This window comes from Equus quagga, chromosome 10 (genome assembly GCF_021613505.1).
Source record: "Equus quagga isolate Etosha38 chromosome 10, UCLA_HA_Equagga_1.0, whole genome shotgun sequence".
NCBI lineage: Eukaryota > Metazoa > Chordata > Mammalia > Perissodactyla > Equidae > Equus > Equus quagga.
This window is the reverse complement of record NC_060276.1, coordinates 37,718,629-37,738,552: the sequence shown is the minus strand read 5'-3', so window position 1 is coordinate 37,738,552 and position 19,924 is coordinate 37,718,629. Positions and strand designations below refer to the sequence as shown.

General features: G+C 47.2%; 1 protein-coding gene across 1 annotated transcript in view; it reads left to right on the top strand.

Annotated features, from left to right (window-relative positions):
• The window catches only part of FRMPD3 (FERM and PDZ domain containing 3), a 76,228-nt gene that overhangs the window by 5,903 nt on the left and 50,401 nt on the right, over positions 1 to 19,924 (top strand). The window contains exons 2-4 of the mRNA XM_046672727.1: positions 10,333 to 10,487; positions 13,797 to 13,899; positions 17,248 to 17,293. Of these exons, the coding sequence (XP_046528683.1) occupies positions 10,340 to 10,487; positions 13,797 to 13,899; positions 17,248 to 17,293 (297 nt within the window). The 5' untranslated portion in view covers positions 10,333 to 10,339. The remainder of the gene's footprint in view (positions 1 to 10,332; positions 10,488 to 13,796; positions 13,900 to 17,247; positions 17,294 to 19,924) is intronic.

Here is a 19,924-nt window from a genome sequence, read left to right as displayed (position 1 = left end):
CTTCAAGCTCCTGTGAATATTTCATTGCTCCAGTTCCCCCTCACTGCGTCTGCCAGTGACAGGTGAGTCGGGGCTAAAATGCAAGGATCTCCTCACTAACTCTGCCACAGCTCAGTGGCAGCAGCTTCAGACCTTGTGACCCACAGTGCCATATGGCATCAGCCTCACATCTGGCACAGCCCTCACATCTGTCACCAGGCTGGCAGCCCCAGCAGGGAGGGTTTAGGAGTGTGTCTGGGCCTATTAGACAATATGTCTGAGTCTATTGGATGGGTAGCCCCTGAGGGGAGAAGTAGGAGGAGGGGGGGCCCGCCAAGAGGGTCCTCTGTAGTGTCCTCTCAGAAGCATCATAGAATTGATCTTTTTTTGAGGTGACTCCAGGTTCCCAGGTATCTGTGGAAGGACAAAAGGTTTTGGTCTCTCTACCTGCTCCCTCGTGACCTGCTAGAACAGGTGACAGGTGTCTCTATTCCAGCCCACTGAGGAAAAGCAACTGTTTGGATAACCAGAAAACAAATCCAGACACCAGCAGGTTTTCCAGAAGATGCCTCTCCAAGCTCAGCTGAGGAGGAATTGCAGGGCCATGAAGACCTCAAGGGAAAGAGAGAGGCAGCCCTTGGAAAGTAACCAGATTGTCTACCCAGAGACTCTTAGGAGCGGGAAGGACTACCCAAAGTCACCCTGCCCACCCCCAGGGCCTTTGGCCATTCTGAAAGAAGAGTTGTTTGCCCTTTAAAGAAACATTTTTTTTTTCCCTGAGAAGGAATAGCCTTTAGATTGCCCACCCTGCTATCCCTAAAAGGACTGGAGCCATTCTGCCTCCCATTTCTTCTTAGGTTGTAGCCTTCCTTGTACTCTTCCTTTCACTTCATTCTCTCCTTAACTTTGTCTTTGGCCAGAGATGTTGAGGGGTTTCTCCCACAGACCACACTCCCCATCCAGAAACCTGTCTTTTACGGGTGGAGACAGAACCAGTAGGCATTTGATAATGAATAGCATGGAATGGCCAGAGGATTCTAATCTGTATGCCTCAAAATCACTCCTATCTGTGCTTCCATTGAGCCATTTTGAAAATATTTATTAAGCACCTACTATGTGCCAGGTGCCATACTAGGTGGTGGAGATACACTCTTGGACAAAAGACACATAGTCAATAGTCTTATGGGGTTTACAGCCAAATAATCACATAAATGAATATATAATTACATATCGTGATGAGTCTCACGAAGGAAATGAACAGGTTGCGGTAATAGGGATAACCAGGGCAGAGTTCTCAGGGAAGACCTCCGGGAGGAGGTGATATTTAAGTGGAGACCTGAAGGATGAAAGATCAGCCAAGTGAAGAATAGAGAAAGAGGTTTCCAGGGAGAAAGGAATACCAAATGGGAAGGCCTTGAGGTGGCAAAGAACTTGATGTGTTCGGAAACTGAAAGGAGGTCAGAGGAGCCAGACTGTACAAGGCATAGTAAGAGTAGTGTCAGAGGGGTTTGGCAAGGAGGGCAGGAGATCACCTAGGGCCTAGTAGGCCATGGAAAAGGAGTTTGGATGCTATTCACTTGCAGTGGGAAACGTCTGCAGGGTTTTAAGCAGGGGAGTGACAGGATCTGACTTGGACTTTTGCAAAATCTGTAGAGACAAGACTTAGAAGGGGGCAGCAGCGGCACAGGGAGAGCAGAATGGAGGCTGCTGCAGCAATCCAGGGGACAGATGATGGTGGTTTGAACTGGGTGATAGCCATGGAGACGGAAAATGTTGGTCAGATTTTGAAGGAACACCTGTGAAGACTTATTGAGGGATTAGATGTGGGTAGTGAGGGAAAGGGAGGGATAGGACTCAAGAAAGACTCTGAGGTTTCTGGCTTGAGTCATTGAAGAGATGATGGTGCCATGTACTGAGATGAGGAAGGCTGAGGGAGGGCTAGGCTTGAGGGGAAAAAATCAAGAGTTCAGTTTTGGACATGTTAAGTTTGAGATTCCTGTGAGATGTAGAAGTGGAGATGCCAGAATAGATGGCTGGAATATAGGAATTTGGGAGCTCACAGAAGAGGTGTGGGTAGAATGCAAATTTGGGAGTTGTCTGCATATAGCTTGTATTTAAAGCCAGGGGTCTGATGATATCACCTCAGGAAAGAGAGAAGAGAAAGCCTGAAACTGAGTTGGGAAGAACTGCAATATCTGGTGGTAAAGTAAAGGAGGAGAAGCCCACAAAGGAGACTAAGAAATAGTGGGTAGAGAAGTCATTGGAGAGTCAGGAGATAGTCACAGAAGCCAAAGAGAGAGCGTTCCAAGAAAGAGGAAGTGGTCAACCCTGTCCAAAGCCAGTGAGAGGTTGAGCAAGATGAGGACTGAGAGATAACAATGAATGGCATTGGTGACCCTAATAAGAGCGAACCTGTGGAGTGATACATGTGGAAGCCCAATTATAGTGGATTGAGGAGCAAGTAGGAGATGAAGAAGTGGAGACAATGTGTGTGGAAAATTCTTGAGCAGTTTTGGTGTGAAGGAGAGCAAGGATTTTGGAGTTGAGGGGCGTGGTTTCTGTTTGTTTTCTTAAAGATAGATGGTTTCTATCAGCGTGCTAGCATGGTTCTGGAGAGATGGAGAGACTGATGACTTAGGGAAGAGAGTGAATGCCCAAAGGAGCAAAATGAGAAGATGAGAGGGGATGGTACCAGAGCATAAATGAAGAGCTCTGTCATTGATAGAAGAAAAGAAACATCCTCCATCTTAATAGGAGGGAAAAGGGAATCACGGGTACAGATGCAGGCAGGGTGGGTGTAGATTTGCTGGTGGTAAGGTGAGGGAGCTCTCGTTTGATGGCTTTTGTTTTCTCAGCATATGCAATAAGATCACCAGCTGAGACTTGCTGGGGCAAATGGGGAGGTGAGGAAGGTTGAGGAGAGAGGAGGAGCTATGAAATAGTCATGTTAGAGAGTGAGAAAGTGGTGGCCAGACAGCGTTGAGGGCCTATACCAGGTTTGAGACCGTGAATATAAAGTGAAAGTCATCTACTCAGTTATGTGGTTTTTCTCCAGTTGCCTTCAGCTACTGGGATGCAGGTGTGGAGAACGTATATGGTTGAGTTCATCAAGGAGTGAGGTTTTTCAAGGCAAGTATAGCAGAGGAAGAGGAAGTAAGGGAGTTGAAGGTATTTGCAAGAGAATGATCATAATGGTAGATCAGGAGCTGTAACCTGGACATGAAGGGAAGTGAAGATAAGAAGGAACTTGAAGGAGAGTAAGAAAGTGAATACTTAGAGGAAAGGCTTGGGGAAGGCCTCTCTGAAGTGACATTTAAGCCAAGACCTGGAGGATGAAGATTTGGCTCTGCAAAGAATGGGGGAAGAGACTCCCAGTAAAATGGATATCAAGTGGGAAGTGAGTAGGTGATCATGATGCGTTCTGATTATTCCTGCAGTGGGAGTCCTTGTGAAGGTAAACTAGCAGGATAGATGGGGAAGTAGAGTGAGATGTTGGCAAGGGAGATCGGGAGGTGGTGCAATATCTGATGATGACCCAAAGTCGTCATCAATGTGACAATGGAGTGACTGAGTGAAGTGAAGGAGCAGTTGTTGGAGGCCATCATCACCATGTGGATGTTGAATTCACCAATGATGATATCAAGAACTGGAGAGAGCACACCCATTAGGATGACTATTATCCAAAAAATAGAAAACACTAACAAGTGTTGGCAAGAATGTGGAGAAATAACTCTTGTGCATTGCAGTTAAGAATATAAAATGGTGCAGCTACTGCATAGAATTACATATGATCCAGCAATTCCACTTCTGGGTATATATCCAAAAGAAGTGAAATCAGGGACTCAAACAAATATTTGTACACCCATGTTCATAGCAGCATTATTCACAATAGCCAAAAGGTGGAAACAACCTAAGTGTCCATCGACATATAAAATGTGGTGCATATATACGATGGAATATTATTCAAACTTAAAAAGGAAGGGAATTATGCAATATGCTACAACATGGATGAACCTTGATGACCTTATGCTAAGTGAAACGAGCCAGTCAGGACAAATTTTGTATGATTTCACTTATGCAAGGTTCCCAGAATAGTCAAATTCATGGAGACAAAAAGTAAAATAGTGGTTGCTAGGGACTGGGGGAGCGGGTAGGGGAAGTTAGTGTTTAATGGGTACAGAGCTTCAGTTTGGGCTGATGAAACAGTTCTGGAGATGGATGGTGGTGATGGTTGTACAAAGTGTGAATGTACGTAATGCCACTGAACTGTACACTTAAAAATGGTTAAAATGGTAAATTTTATGTTATGAATATTTTACCACAATAAAATGGAAGAGTTGGGTGGGATAGAGGGGAAGGTGACATGTGACTGGGAACTAAAGTCCTCAGTGAATGTGGAGACTACCCAGGAAGTCTAGATAACAATGAGGAGGGAGAAGGAGTGATAAGAGTTTGGTGGCAGGCATGTTCCTCAAAAGAGCTGGATTTTTTTTGCAGAAGGACTAATGGCCCGGAGGCGGCATTGGCAAGCAAGGAGGACACCTATGGAAGGTCTTGAGAATTGAGAGGGAAAATAAAAGCGGCTTCCACAGGGCTGATTAGCAAGTGATGTCCTCAAGGAATAAACCAGGCCTCCATTGGGAAAGAAGGTGAAGGGAACTCTCAGAGAATCAGTTAAGGATATAGGGCAGCTTGCTGTTGACTGAGAGTTCCAGAGGGACAGGGGAAGGGTTTGAAGGGAAGAGAAGGGTAGCATTAGGGTATGAACAGACCACTGTGGGGATGAGAGTCTAGGTTCTGAAGAATGACCAGAGGCAAGTGGACTTCTCTCTGGTGGTGACTGAAGTTAACAGGCATGTGAGGCCTTATGGGCTGAGTCTCCCATATGGGAGGGTGGCCTTGGAGATGTGTAGGAGGTCAGTCCTGGGGCTGGAGTCTCCGCTATGTGCCCTCTGGTATGATGACTCAAGGGAGACTGCTCTGATAGAGAGCACTGCAGCAGCGCTCAGTTTGCTTGCGAAGGAGCAGTCTGCGGAATTCTCCCACTGGGTCTACTCATAGCCTAATGGGCAACTGCTTGGTCCACAGGTGCTGGGCAAAAATCGTGTAGGAAAATTGGTTCTAGAATCGGTCAGACCTTGGTTAACGTTGTGGTTGCACCACAGAGTATACAGGTGTATGTCTTGGAGCAAGTTACGTAATCTTTCTTCCCAAATCTCAGTTTTCTTATCTGTAAAATGGAAATAATAATGCCTTCTCCTGAGGGTGCTATGAGGCTTGAGTGAGGTAATATGTGGACAGTGCCTGGCCATAATGAGTCCTCAGTAAATGGCAGCTATTGTTTTCTGCACTGTCCTCTCTGTCATCATCTTCCTCGCCTTACTCCCAGATGTTGTGAGTCCTCAGACTGTCCTTTTGCTGAGCAAACTCTTCAGTAGGAATAAGTCATGCCAATCTGTCCAGATCTTTCTCCCCTCTTCACTAATGCAGCCTTACCTGTCTTATTTCACATCTGTTTGTAACCCTCCCTGTTCTCTCCTGGGGTAAATCTGATCAGCCAGTGAGTCCTTTGTTTGCGTGACTTTGTGTGCCCTTTCTCCAAGACAGCATTTTTGTTTTAACTGGGGCCTTCAATGCCATAACCCAATGGAATAAAAGCACCTCAGTCCTCCCACCTGATTGTGGCCTTCCCATTGTCTGAGAATAGCGTTCTTTTAGATCCTTGCTTCTCAAAGTGTGGCCTGTGGATCAGCAGCATGGGCGCTGTCCTGGAATTTGCTAGAATCTCAGACCTTACTTCAGACCCACGGCATCAGAATCATTGTAGCAACACCCCCAGGTGATTCATGTGCACATTCAAGTTTGAGCAGCACTGCCAGAGTAAGGGGCAGCTAGCCGAAGTGAGGAAGAAGGATTTGTGTTGAAGCTCCTTACAAGAGGGCACCCAGAGCAGCCACTTCAGAGCCCTGAGGATGGGGCTCCCATCCCCGCTACCAGGAGAAGATGGCGTCTCCTGGGGGCCCAGCTGCCATGCTGGATCTCTGGAGCTTCCAGAAGAGTCAGGCTCCTGTGATTGGAATCAGAGGGCTAATTAGCTCCACATGGCTCCAAATCCTGCCAGTTGTGAGGGGAGTGACAAGACTCTCCAAGGAGCCAACCAAGTGTAAAGAAAAAGGAGCCAAAGGCAAGGAGGGATGGAGAACTAAAAGCTGATGCCTGGCAGTCTAGCTGTTACGTTTCTATCTTCCTGCCCAAAAGTGCAAGGGAGAGAGCATCAGCTCAGAACCAATCCATATTCTTCTCAGTTCACTTGTCCTTTAGCCACGTCCTGCCTAGCAACAGTTGTCAGCATGAGCCCCAGCTACCAGTCCCTCCTTGCACAGCAAGGGGGGGATCAGTTTAGCCCACAGAAGGACTGGAGTCAGGGCGTCCACAGGGAGCTGGGTCATCTTATCATTGGGTCAGGGGAAGAGCTGCCTGGAAAATGAGGGGACAGTGCATTGTGGGGCTGCCTCTTAGAGTCAAGAAGTTGACGAGGGAAGGGCCTGGATTGTGCAAAGCAGGCGAAGTTTATCTTCAGCTCCCGTTCTCTGCTCCTTTTGCCACCCAGCGAATAATACTACCAGTAATATCGCCACCTCTACATCTTTGTGATAGGTTTAACCTTCCAAAGTGCTTCTGTAGCCATGATCTCATTCCATTCTCCCAACAACGCTGAGTGAATGGGATCAGAGACAGGTTAATTAGGATGGGGGCCGGCCATCCAGACTCAGCCAGGACGCGGAGTGCTGCTGGCTGCTGGGTTGTGGCAGCCCTGCAAGGAAGACTGAACAGCCAGAGGGTCTAGGACCCTGAGCGGGTGTAGGTGGGGGTCCTGGGATTGTGGGCCCTGTCCAAGAGATTTGGCTCCAGCTGGGCTGCTAATGTGTTTAGCCTCTCTGGGTCACTTATTCATTGCCCACCTTGAAGGCTGGAATGGAGAAGGAGCAGTCACCTAGCCTATTTGGCAGGACATTTAGACACTATGAAGAGATAATGGATGTGAAAGCACCTTTTCTCAGATGAGGTAATGGGTGTAAAAATGAAAAGAACACATGACTGTAAAGTGTTGTTATCATTAGACAGAAGAGAAGGGCTAGGCCTTTACCTGGGTCACTGACTAGTGACGGCAAGCCTGGCACAGAATAAGGGGATACCTTTGGAAGCCTTGGGTAGGAAGGGGGTAGAATAAAGGCATTGAGTGCTTTGGGGCAAAAAACAGAAGAACATAACAGATCCCAGAAACAAAGCTGAGTGTTGGGGGAAGACCATAAGCTTTGGCTGCTTCACAATTTTGTTCAGGGTTGCCCTGTTTGGAGGGATCAGAATCCAAACATCTTTCAAAGTCAGATTGCCTATTTCCCTTAGGAGGGCAGTCATGTGACCCATGGACAGCTGAGTTCCTGTCATCTGTCACTGCTTGCCTTTGGTGTCACTCCCAAGACTCCAGGCACTTAGCAAATTTCAGAGGGACCAAACTGCAGACACTGAAAGATGCAAACCCCAGGAGGGAAGAGACAATTTCTATTTGCATTGTACAATGGCCTTCTGATCTGTTAATGGAGGTATTTCTTCCCTGACAATAGATACCTGGGAAGGACCAGGCAGTGTAAAGAAAGGGCTGCCTGCAGAACTGGGGGAGGCTCTAGTTAGGGACAGATAGTCCAACTCAGATAGGGACAACTCAGAGACAAATGTGCTCCAGTTAGACCTGGAGATATGCCTGTGGCTGTGGGAGAAATAACTGGGTCCCCTGTGAAAAGATGGGAGCCCCCATGGACAGAGCTTGGCTTCTTGTCTCTCGTCTCATCACTGCCCTTTCCTGGCTGTCTAGCACAATTCCCACCTCCTCCATGGAGCCCTCTCCAGCTCCTCCATCCCCTTCTCTGAACACACAATTGGACCTTAATTATGGACTTCATGCACTATTTTCAGTTACCACTCTAATTCTCTTGTTCAGTGTACACTTGTCTCTTCTCCCCTTGCTAGACTGGAAGATCCTTGAGGACAGAGATCTGAAACTTCTCTTGTGTTCCCCAAAGCTGACTGTTTGAGTAGTCACTCGATAAATACTTGTTGATGGATTAGCATGGTCACAACAGTAAAGCAGGAAACTCGTGTCACAAAAGGCATTTAGCCCCTTGATTCCTCAGGCTCCAGGAGTGTTTATTTTCATCAGTATTGGTGGTGCCTCAAGGCCTAGTAGAGACCAAAGTGTCCCCAGCTTCTGAAAAAGAAAAAGGTGGCAAAACCGAGGCTCTAGTGGCCAGGGGTTCCTGAGTGCAGGACGGCGTCCTGAGGGCTTCCACGGGTGTCTGTATCTCCTTTGCCTGTGTTCCTGCTCCCAAAACTATAGGCTGCAAGCCCAACAGGCTCTCATCCTCCAGCCTGCCCCGGCTGGTGCCCATGTCGGAAATGAGCTGGTTTCATCCCAAGAAGAGGCCCTTTTAGTGCCCATGAGGTCGGATGACAGGAGGCAATGGGCTCATTTCGGAAGCAGCCCCAGGGGTGAGGCAAGACAGCAGCTGTAGGAAGATGTTCTCTGGCTCCCTTCAAGGCCAAGCTCCTGCCTTCCACCAGGAGCAGAAATGAGAGAGGTGCCAGCCTGAGGCCACCCTCACCGAGCCCCTGTCCTGGGAAGGTACCTGTCCAGGACACCAGCCAGCCATTTCCAGCTTCTGAGTAACTTTCCATTGAAGAGTGGCCATTTGTCTTACCAGTGTGGAAGGGAAGGAGCCGGTTTCTGAATTCATCTTCAGAAGACTTGACCTTGTCCTAGCAGCCCCTTCTGCCTCCCTAAGGGGTGACAGACAGATCCCAAGACAGCTTGAGTACAGCCAGAGTTGATGTGGCTGGATTCAAATCAGCCATGGTCTATCTTCCTTCCCAAGTTCTTCTGTGAGAGAGAGAAGACCAAGACTATGAATTTCTCTTTTATACAATTACTCTAAATCTTACCAGCCCCCCCATAAATAGTCCTAAAGCTCCTCTCTAATTACTGAATTTGTGTCCTCATAAACAACGTAATTGCTTGAAACCATTTGCTACTGAGGAATTTGGTATTCTTAGCTAGTCAGCAATCACTCTCAGCTCTCAGAGTGTCAGAACCTCCCACTTCTTTTATAAACCTTATACTAGTTTGACTAATTAGCTCCCGGCCCTGTGTATCTTGTTCAGAGGGGCCCTGCCTGGAGCCTTGATTTTTGAGAATACACACACAGAGGCTAGGAAACTCAACCCCATTTATTAGGCCAGAAAGCTTGGGGGTAGAGTGGTAAGTCAGGGAGCTAAGGCTCTGGGTCCCTTGGCTCTGGTCCCCTCTCTTCCACCTCCACCTGTGTTGCCCGGCCAGTTGACCATTCATTCCCCTCTTCACCTCCTTCCTTGCCTCTGGCACCCAGTGCCCTCAGAAGCCCCAGGGTCCCCACGCCCTCACCCCTCACCCCTCAGGGCTCTTCATTCGAATACTGTGCTCAGACCCATCCGTGCCTGCAGTGTGTCTCATCCTCTACCCTTGCTGTAGAACCTTTATAAACTCATTGCGTAATTCCTAAGCTTCAGTAACTTAAATTGTGGGCATTAGGTATCTTTCCCAGGTATTGGGGCAGTGATTTCTCTTCTCCCAGTTCATCTGGGGTTCAAGTCTGCTGGCAGCCTCAGGATGCAGCTCCTCTTCTTACCCACAGGAGCCATTTTCCAGTTGTCCCATTAATAGAAATAAATTGGCATTATGTACAATTGTGTAAGGTCATGGTCCTCAACATTAGCCCATTTGTTTATGTATGTCATCTAAATATTTTATTTTTATATATAACCTAAAGGATATTAAAATTTTAAATTGCACAAGGACTTCATGAAGGTGCTCCAAATTCTGAAATGATTTCACATTTCTTCCCCACTTACTTACCTGTTTTGTGGTCCCTTCCCTCAAAGTTTCAGTTTCCCTTAGGGAGTAAACAGCCAATTCAATGGGTGATACCAATTAACCTTCAAATAAGCCTGTATTTGCATTTAGGCTTCTCGAGTCCCAATATCTTGGAGGAAGGGACTGACTCTAATGTCAAGCTCTGTGGCACCAGTTTCCTCTCTTGACTCTGGCCCTATGGACAAGTGGCTTCTCCTTTCCAGACTCCTCTTTCTCCAATCTAAAATATGAGGCGATCATCACCTCTGCTGGTTCCAGAAGATGGAGGAAGCTAAATGTGTGAACTCCCAGGTGCCATAGCCAGCACCCTAATCGGTGTCCCTCCAAGCTGGTTCTGAGGCTTAGTTGCCTTTGCGTCTTGTTTTGCTCCCATCTTCCCCACCCCCCAGTCATGTGATGCAGGAAGAGAGCGCAAATGATATGGAATGTGAGCAGCTGCCAGCAGAGACACTGCGACAAGTGACCATTCATCGGGACCCTATATATGGCTTTGGCTTCGTGGCTGGCAGTGAGAGGCCTGTGGTGGTGCGATCTGTGAGGCCAGGTAGGTGTCCCTCAGAGTGTCCCCATGGCTCTGGCTCCTATCCCCTGACACCCACACGTCTTCACAAAGAGCAGAGCTCCTGAGTACACTGTGTTGCCAAGGAATTCATGAAGAGTGGGTGAAGACTTGCCAGCCACTAACTGTGTGAGGGAGCTGGTCTTTTTAAGACTGATCGACGCAAACCATTGAGGCTGCTTGGGGCCCTGGACAGAGGCTGCAGTTGATGGTTTAGTAGGGACTGGGCCTTAATAGAGCTCCCCTTTGCACAGAACCTTCATAGAAGAGCCATACTGCCTTGGACGAGAAATACCTATACAAATCAGTTCAACAAGTATTTATAGATTGCCTACTCTAAGCCCAGCAAGGTTGTAGGAAAGTACAAGACACAGTTCCTGTCCCCAGGAATCTAACCATCAGGCTGTGGAGACTGGTCCATACTCATGAGATAGGTCAGCCATTGAAGACTGGAATCAGGATACAGACCGTAGGTGGGTGAGGAGGGGAGAGGAGAATAAAATCTCTGAATGCTGCAGCGGCAGTAATAACAGCTGTCATTGATTAAGCATCAACTGTGTGCTTTACATCATCTTGTTTAAGCCTCACAGCCAAGCCTGCAAAGTAAATAATATAATTCCCATTTTACAAATGAGGAAACTGAGGCATAGAGGAAAAGAAATGACTTGTTCAGGGTCTCTTAGCTAGAAAGCAGCAGAGGCCAGGATTTGCATCAGGGCCTGTCTGATGTTATGCAGGGGAAGCAGGGCTTGAATGGGACCGTGTGGGATGGACCAAGCAAAAGCTCCACCTGAACTGTGAGAGCCTGCCATCATGAATGAGATGAGAAAGGGCCTAAGCACTGTTTTGTTCCAAATCTGCTAGGCATTGACAGAAAAGACAGACAGAAAGGAGCTTTATTCCTGACTTGCTGGGCCTGAGGCTTTAGATGTTTACAGCAGTTTCTCGCTCAGTCAAGAGGAGCAGCCGGAGTACAAACTGGTCTAGCAGAAATTTGATGAATTTTGCAATCCTCAAAGGAAAAGAAAAAGATTTTTGTAAGCTCTCTCTTCAACTACAGAGCATAGAGAAAAAAACAATTCAGTACAAGAGTTCATGGCTGACCTAAGGCTCCTGAGTCAGTCATGCAGTTTGGCAAAAGGTTTTTGAGTCTCTGATCAGAAATCTAATTTGTCCTGGGAAAGAAGGACCAGATAAAACTTAGTAACAGACCACCAGGAGACCCTGCCTTAACTTCAAAGGAGACAGAATTCACAGGGCCGCTTCAAGTGGTATGAGAATGAAAAGGAAGGATTTGGAGGAGTAGAGAGAAGAAAAGCCCCAGGCAAGAGCCACAGAATGCCAAGGGGCTGGCAGGCACAGCTCTATAAAGACTTGGGCTGATCTGCAAAGCTCCTTCCGACACAGGTGGCTCCCAAATGCAAAGAACTTGTTTTTGAGATCATAAGACAAGACAAGAAGTATCCTGTAGAGGAGCAGTTATGGTTGAGCAAGCCAGCAAGCCATTCCGTGAAAACAGGAGTTGATTGATATTTCCACTGCCATCAGAGAGCCAAGGCCCGTGAAGGAGGTTGAGTTCCAGGAGGCCTTTTTCCATTAAAAGGAAGGAAGGGAGAGAGAGAGAGAGAAGGAAAGGAATAGATAGAGTGGCCTCTACCTAGAAGATTGGCATTTTCGGCAGAAGGAGGTAGAAGGAATGAAATGAGTTGAAGTAATTGTCCCTTGGAGGATATAATGGGTACCATTTATCAAATTCTTACCAACATCAATCAACTGTTTTAAGTGTTGTACATTCATCTTCTCTTTTGTCCTCCCAACAGTCTTATGATGCATAGGTACCATTATTATCCCATTTTACAGATGAGGAAAGAGAGATCCAATGTTTCTCATCCAAGGTCACACAACTAGTGTCTTGCAGATTTGAGATTAGAGTCCAGGTCTGGCTGGCTGCAAAGAGTGGGCTCTTCACCACCACACTCTCTCCTCCTGAAGTCACTGTGCTGTCAGGAGACTTGACCAAGTGGGTGGAGGGCCTTTGCAGTTGGAATGGTGAATCCTGCAGGCTGAGCTGGCGTATCCACTCTCAGCACACAGGCTCCATGCTCCAGAGCCATTGAGCTGTGCTCAAGTGACATAATTGCTTTGTTTTTGTTCATGTTTTTGGAATTTGCGCAGCACCCTTCTTTGTAGAGAGAGGAAGCAGTTGGGATCTGGCCCTTTAAAGTGGACACAAACAAGAGTCCAGGCTGGTTTGAGAGTGGGACATGTCAGTAAACACTTCTTTTGAGTTCGAGTTAGGCTGGGTCTGACTTCTTACTCTCCCTGAGTCTCTGAAAAGCTTTTCTCCGAGAAGGTCTTTGCTAAACACTAGAGGCGGCATAGCCTGTGGCACCCCTCTTCCCCACTCTTTACCCCAACCAAGCAGATAAGGCCCTCTAACAGGCCTGCTTGCTTAACCTCGACAGTAGAGATGGGAAGGAGAAAGCAAATTTCTGACTGCCCGTGATTTGGGGTCTGTGCCTTGTTTCCTTCATTTATTGGAGAGTAACATCTCACACTTAAAAGAAAATAAACCCTTTAGGTATTTTAGTTCATCCTCCTGTCTCCAGGCAAGTGAGTGCCTAAATCATTCTAGGCCAGTGAGTATGAATAATGTTCAAGTAAGGAGATTCCTGGGCCAGCCCTGGTGGCTTAGTGGTTAAGTTCAGCACAGTCTGCTTCAGCAACCCAAGCCCCGTTCCCCGGTCTGGACCTACACCACTTGTCTGTCAGTGGCCATCCTGTGGCGGTGGCTCACATACAAAAAGAGGAAGATTGGCAGTGGTGGTTAGCTCAGGGTGAATCTTCCTCAGCAAAAAAAAAAAAAAAAAGCAAAGAAAAGAAGATCCCTCCCCCTCTTCCCATCACCTGTACCACCTCTAGTAGTCTAGAAGTCATTCATTGGACCTAAGCATATCCCTCTTGGTGAAATGGAAGCCTGTGTTCCTCTTTAGATCCAAGCCAGGAAAGCACTCATTATCCTTGTTTGAGTGCCAGGCCTTTGCTACCCCACCACTCCCAGCCAAAGGAAGTCCATTCCATTCTCTTTCTTCAGTCCTCTGCCCTCCATCTGCCATAGGCAGCAGTGGCACAGAGCTCAAAAAGCATCCTACCATTGGTGCCACTCAGCCTGCGCCATCTCCTGCAGGCCTCAGCACTCTCTTCAGCTCCCTCAGGCGCTGATTACTCCCGCCCAGACCTGTGCTTTCCCAGCCGTGGCTCCAAGCCCTCACGCCTCTCTCCTCTCCTCTGCAGGAGGCCCTTCTGAGGACAAGCTCCTGACTGGTGACCAGATTGTGGCTATTAATGAGGAGGACGTGAGTGAAGCCCCCAGAGAGAGGTTCATAGAACTCATCAGGTAACAGGGGCCTTTTGGGCCTTGGCAGGAGCTGAGCTCTGCCCCCTCCCCTGTCCCACCTCTGGCATAGGGCTACCATGGTCCTTCCTGGCCCTGAGAGAGGCGCCCTCTGAGGAAGACCAGTCCTAGCCAGAACTCCTGGCTACCCAGGCCTTCCAGGGCCAGCCCTTCTGGGACCCCAGGGGCCTCCCACACTCTGGCTTAGCCTTTTCCAGTGATGTGAAGAGACACAGAGAACAGCCTTCTACCAGAGCTCACCTCATCTCCCTCCACCCAACTACTCCCCTCACCCAAGCCCCTTGGTTTTTGACTTACTGTGCAGTGGGACAGACCAAGTGACCAATGAGAACCAAACAAGCCATTAAAAGAACACTGAGAGATAAGCACGATCGATATGAGCAAGACATTGTTTCCCACCTCCCTGCCCCTCCAAAAAATCACAAGGAGAAAATCGAATCCCTAGACAGTGGGTTGAGGAAGGGAACCTGCCATTGTGGATTTTGCTCATGATGTGTGTGACCATTTAGTGCCCTCCCAAGTTGGGGGCAGGTGAGAGAAAGAAGTGTCAGGGGGACCACTACTATCTATATGTGGGAGTAATCACATTGACTTTTCCCCTCCCTTACCCCTACACACACCATGCACACCACATGCTACACACCACACACACACACCATGCACACCACATGCTACACACCCCACACACACCATGAGCACCAAATACCACACACACACACACACTATGCCACCACATACCACAGATACCACGTGTACCATGTACCACATACACACTATGCCACCACATACCACACACACATACACCACATACCACACAGCCTATACACACACCATGTGCACTCACCACATACCACACACACCCACACCATGCACACCACATACTACACACACACTATGCCACCAAATACCACACATGCCATATAACCCACACACACACCATGCACACGGCATACCACATACACCCATATGCATTCCATGCACACTACGTACCACACACACACACCACACTACATACATGCCCACACCCACATGTGCCATGTGGTTCCATACACCGTACACATTCCCCTACCCCAGACTCCCACCACCTGCACACACACACATACCACCTACAGGCCCTGTTGCATAGACTTGATGATAAGGAATGAGAGGATAGAGGTGAAGGCTCTAAATTCTATGGGCTAATCTCAGTTTGGGGGACGTTGTCTGTCTCCCCCCCGAATGGAACCATGTGCTGTCTCTCTCTCTCTGTCTTGTGTCGTCTGGTCCATGTTTGCCTCCATAATCTTCAACCCCTCTTGGTTTAGAGTGTTTTCATACACAGGTCTTTCTTGTTCTCCCAAGGCCCACCTGCCCCCAGTGCCCCTTCCTCCCCTTCAAAGTCAGATTCAGTGCTCTGTGTATGGAACAGCACCCTCTTGCTAGCTCTGGAGGGGTTTGGGCTGCTCCCTCCTGAGTCCAGAGCAGGTCTTCCTTGACATGCTCTCCCTCCAGCTCAATGTCTTGGAACGTGTCTGGTCCCTAAAGACCTTTAGTTTGTCTTTTCTTCGAGTTCAGTTGTCCATTGCATTCCTGCACCCTCCACTCTTCGCCCTCCACCACCACACCAATATGGGGTGAGTCCTTTCAACCCCATCAGGACCAATTGGGGTTTTCTCAGCTTGGCCCCTTAGAAGTCTTTGCTTTACTTTTAGTGGCTATCTTCGCACCCTAGAACAAGGTAGCCCAATTTTGTGAGGGAGTGCAGAGCTCCTTCAAGGTCAAGGCAGCTCACTCATTTGATAACCTCAGGAGCTAGCGTATTATTCATTCATTCATTCATTCAACGAATATTTATTATCAAATGTCTACCCTGCACCAGGCACTGTTCTAGGCACTGAATATACAGCAATGAATAAGACAGACAAAAATCCCTGCGCATTGGAGTTTTACATTCTAATGGAAGGAGACACACCATAAGCAATAAACAGGATAAATAAGTAATTGTACAGTATACTAGAAGTTGGTGAATGTTATTGAAGAATAGAAAGTGGATCGAGGTAAAGAGGATCAGGAATGCTGGGCACAGAGAGCAGAGTGCAACTTTAAACAGCATAGCCAATGTTGGCCTCACTGAAGCTGACATCTAAACTCAGACTTGAAGGACATGAGGGTGTTGGAGAAAGAGAAGAGCCAGGGCAAAGGTCCTAAAGCAGGAGTGTGTGTGGCATGTTTGGGGAACAGAGGAGAAACCAGTGTGTGGAGCAGGGTAAGGAAGGGGGAGAGTTGTAGCCACTGTAAGGACTTTGGCTTTGTTCTGCATGAAATGGGAAGACAAGGCAGGGACTGGAGCAGACAAGTCATGTAATCTGGCTTACACCATGCCCCTGCCCTGTTCAAGGGAAGGAAAGAGTTGTGTTCCAGGGAAAACACCATGGAAAAACCTGTCTTCCCAACTCTGGAGCTGCTTCATCCCTGGACTTCGCCTCACCATATATAGGAAATGTTCCAAGGCCTTGGGCAAGGGGCCTTGACCTTTCTTGAACACCTGGAACCAAGGCCATCTTGACCCTGCTTTTTGAATACCTTTGTTCCCATAAACATTTGAAAAAGGCCAGCAAGGAGAGAAGAAGCTCCTTCAAGGCAAACTCTTTCCATTTCTTTTAGTTCTTTTGAAGGATAAGGTATTCCTGGGAGGGAATTTTCATACCTCACAGCCTGTTTGATCATTGGCATAATTCTTGTCGGAAGAGTTTCAAATTCTTCATCCTTTTGAATATTTGCTATCTGGAGAGTCTTGGCTTCCATCTGTTGCTCCCTGGCTCTCATTTTTTGGTCCTTCAATTAAAACAAATCTGCTGAGTATGAGTCATGATGACCAAATGACCTCCTTTGGGTTTTTCCTTTGAATTTCTCCTCTTGCTTAAATACCAAATTACCAATAATCATGGTACATGGTTCCCAGGACTCTGACTGTGAGCCCTTTGAGTTCCATAATTCAGGTCTTTAGTTTTCCTTGAGAATTTTCTAGTCTACAGATAAAATTGCTCCTAAGGTTTGGGGATTTTTATGGAGAGAATGTGAGAAGGAATATAAAAAGAAGACCTGAAAAATGAAAAACTCAGAGATAATGGTAATACCATCCTCAGATGCCTATGTGAACCTATATGGATGGTTTATGTCGGCCACCACAAATGATGGAAGGCGAGGCAGCCATGCAGATGTTCAGATTGCCCTCTGTCCCAATCCGAATACCTAAATGCAGCCCAGGGGAAAATTCTGGTGTTGCTTCTTGTGCTAGATGAATACCTAGTACATGATACACTACTCTCCTGTTCCCTCTTCTCTCTGTAGGAGCGCTAAGGAATTCATCGTTCTTACAGTTCTGCACACTCATCAGGTGAGTGAGCCTCTTTGTCATCCACCCGTCCTCCTGACTGAGATGAGAGGACCCCACATTGGAAGTGACAGTGATGGGAGGGGGTGAGAGCAGAGACTAGGACCAACATGCCAACTAGCCAAGGATTTAGAAGTGAACTTAAAGCATACCTTCTGAATATCTTGTCTACTCTCCTGTCCAAAGCTTGAGGATTTTGAAGGGCTGTACAGTCCTATGTTTTGCCCTGTGCCTTCTGCTTTACCCCACTTAAGCTACTCACTGCCCTAGTTTCATACATAGTTTCTTCCTCTCTTTTGCTGTGCCCCATCAAAATTTACCTGTCCAGTGTCCAACTCCCACAAAGTCCTTGCAGATGGTGGGTGCTAGTCTTGTTCATTCATTCATACAGGTATTTACTAAATGGCCTACAATGTATGAGACACACCGTTGTATGTGAGGGATTTAATATAAAGTTGCTGGGGAGATACAGTTGGACCAACAGTTCATCTTTGTCCTGGTACAGTCACTAACTGGCTATGTGACCTTGGATGGGTTAATTCCCTTTTCTGAACCTGTTTTCTCATCTGTGAATTGATAGGTTTAGACTAGAACAGTGTTTCCCAAACTTACCTGATCATAATAGTCACCAGGACTACTTACTAAAAGTGAAAATGTCCAGGCTTCTCTCCTAAGAGTTGGATTCAGAAGGCCCAGTGGCCATTACCAGGTTACAGCCTTATAGTAATCTTAACTCAAATGTACAAACCCAGGTACAAAACTTCCATGTGCTAAACTCAGAGCCCTCCTTCCACCTCCAGCCTAATTGTCCCTTCCCAGTGTCCCCAACACAGCCCTGCACCCCAGCACTCATGTCCCACCCCCATCCTATGGCCACAGGAGTGGTCACCTCTGTTGGGGGTGGGGGACATGAAATCAGGAGAGGCTTCACGGAGGAAACTGTACCTGAGATGGACCTTGAGGGATTGGGTAGGATTTCTCAGGCAGAGAAGGAAGGGAAGATTTTCCAGAGAGAGGTGACTTTTCTGTGCAAAGCTGGGGACAGTGCACAGGTGCGGGCATGAGCTCACAAGTCAGGGGGACAGGGTTCAAATCAACCTCTGGCACTAGCTTCTCCCCAGGGTGCCCAGCCCTCTTTTGTATCAGTGTGAACCTCACACGCACTCACGTTCACACGTGCACATACACACTCACACATGCACATGCACACTCTCACATGCTCATTGGCAGCTAGGCCTTTCTTATTTGCAATTCTGTCTCGGGGCAGGCAAGCCCCGCCTCTCAGTGAGTGTTACCAATAGTCCCCTCCCTCCCGCCCTGACTGCTTATGTGCAGTTACCTTGTGGGCAGCAAGCAGTCAGTCCCCACTCCCCAATCTCCTGTTGTGAAAATAACCACCAGTTCTCCCCTAAAAACACGCTTGTTGTGTGGTTAGAATTTACCTCTCTGATCAGAGACCCATTGTGGGTCACTCTGTTAATCAGGTCTCCTCAAATGTCACCTCCTTGTGGAAGCCTTCCTCGACTACCCTTTCTAAGATAGCATCTACCTGTCACTCTCTCCTGCTTATTTTTTCCATTAGAACTGAAATATTATATTTTTTAACTTTTTGTTTTGAAATAATTGTAGATTTATAGGAAGTTGCAAAGCTCGTACAGAGACATCCCTGTGTACCATTTACCCTGTTTCTCCCAATGGTTATGTCTTACGTAACTACAGTGCCATACTAAAACCAGGATATCGACATAAGTACAATGTGTGCGTATGGTTCAGTGTCAGTCTGTCACATGCGTAGGTTTGTGTATCCACCAGCACAGTCAAGATACTGGACAGTTCTAGCTCTAAAAGGACCCCTCATAGTTCCCTTTTATAGCCACACCCACCCCCTCCCCACCCCCAATCCCTGTCAACCACTAACCTATTCTTCATTTCTGTAATTTCATCATTTCAAGAAAATACAAATGGAATAATATAGTATATAACCTTTTTGGGATTGGCTTTTTTCACTCAGCATAGAGGCCTTGAGATTCATCCAAGTTGTTACGTTTATCAATAGTTTGTTCCTTTTTATTGCTGAGTGGTATTCCATGATATTCCCTGGTGTGGATGTACCACAGTTTCTTTAGTCATCCAACCATTGAAGGACATCTGGGTTGTTTCCAGGTTTTGACTAGTACAAATAAAGCTACTATAAACGTTCATGTACAGATTTTTTTGTGAGTGTTAAGTTTCCATTTCTCTGGGACAGATGCCCAAAGGTACAATTGGTCATATATTAAATGTACGTGTAGTTTATTACGAAACTGCCAGACTATTTTCGAGAGTGGCTGTACCATTTTACCTTCCCATGAAATATTATACTTATATATATTTGTTGTCTATCTCCCTCATTAGAATGTCAGCTCCATGAGAGTGGAGACAGTTTTTTTCACTGCTGTATCCCCAGTGCCTGGAACAGCACCTGGCTTGATAAATATTTTGTTGAAGGAATGAAGGAAACCCAACTTCCAGCCATAATAGCAACCTAAACTAAACTCAAGTTCCAAACTTACATGCAGAATGAAGAGCCTAATACGTCCCCCGTCTCTGTCCCATCTCTCATCCCAGTGCCCCCAATACCCCTTTGCGCCCAGT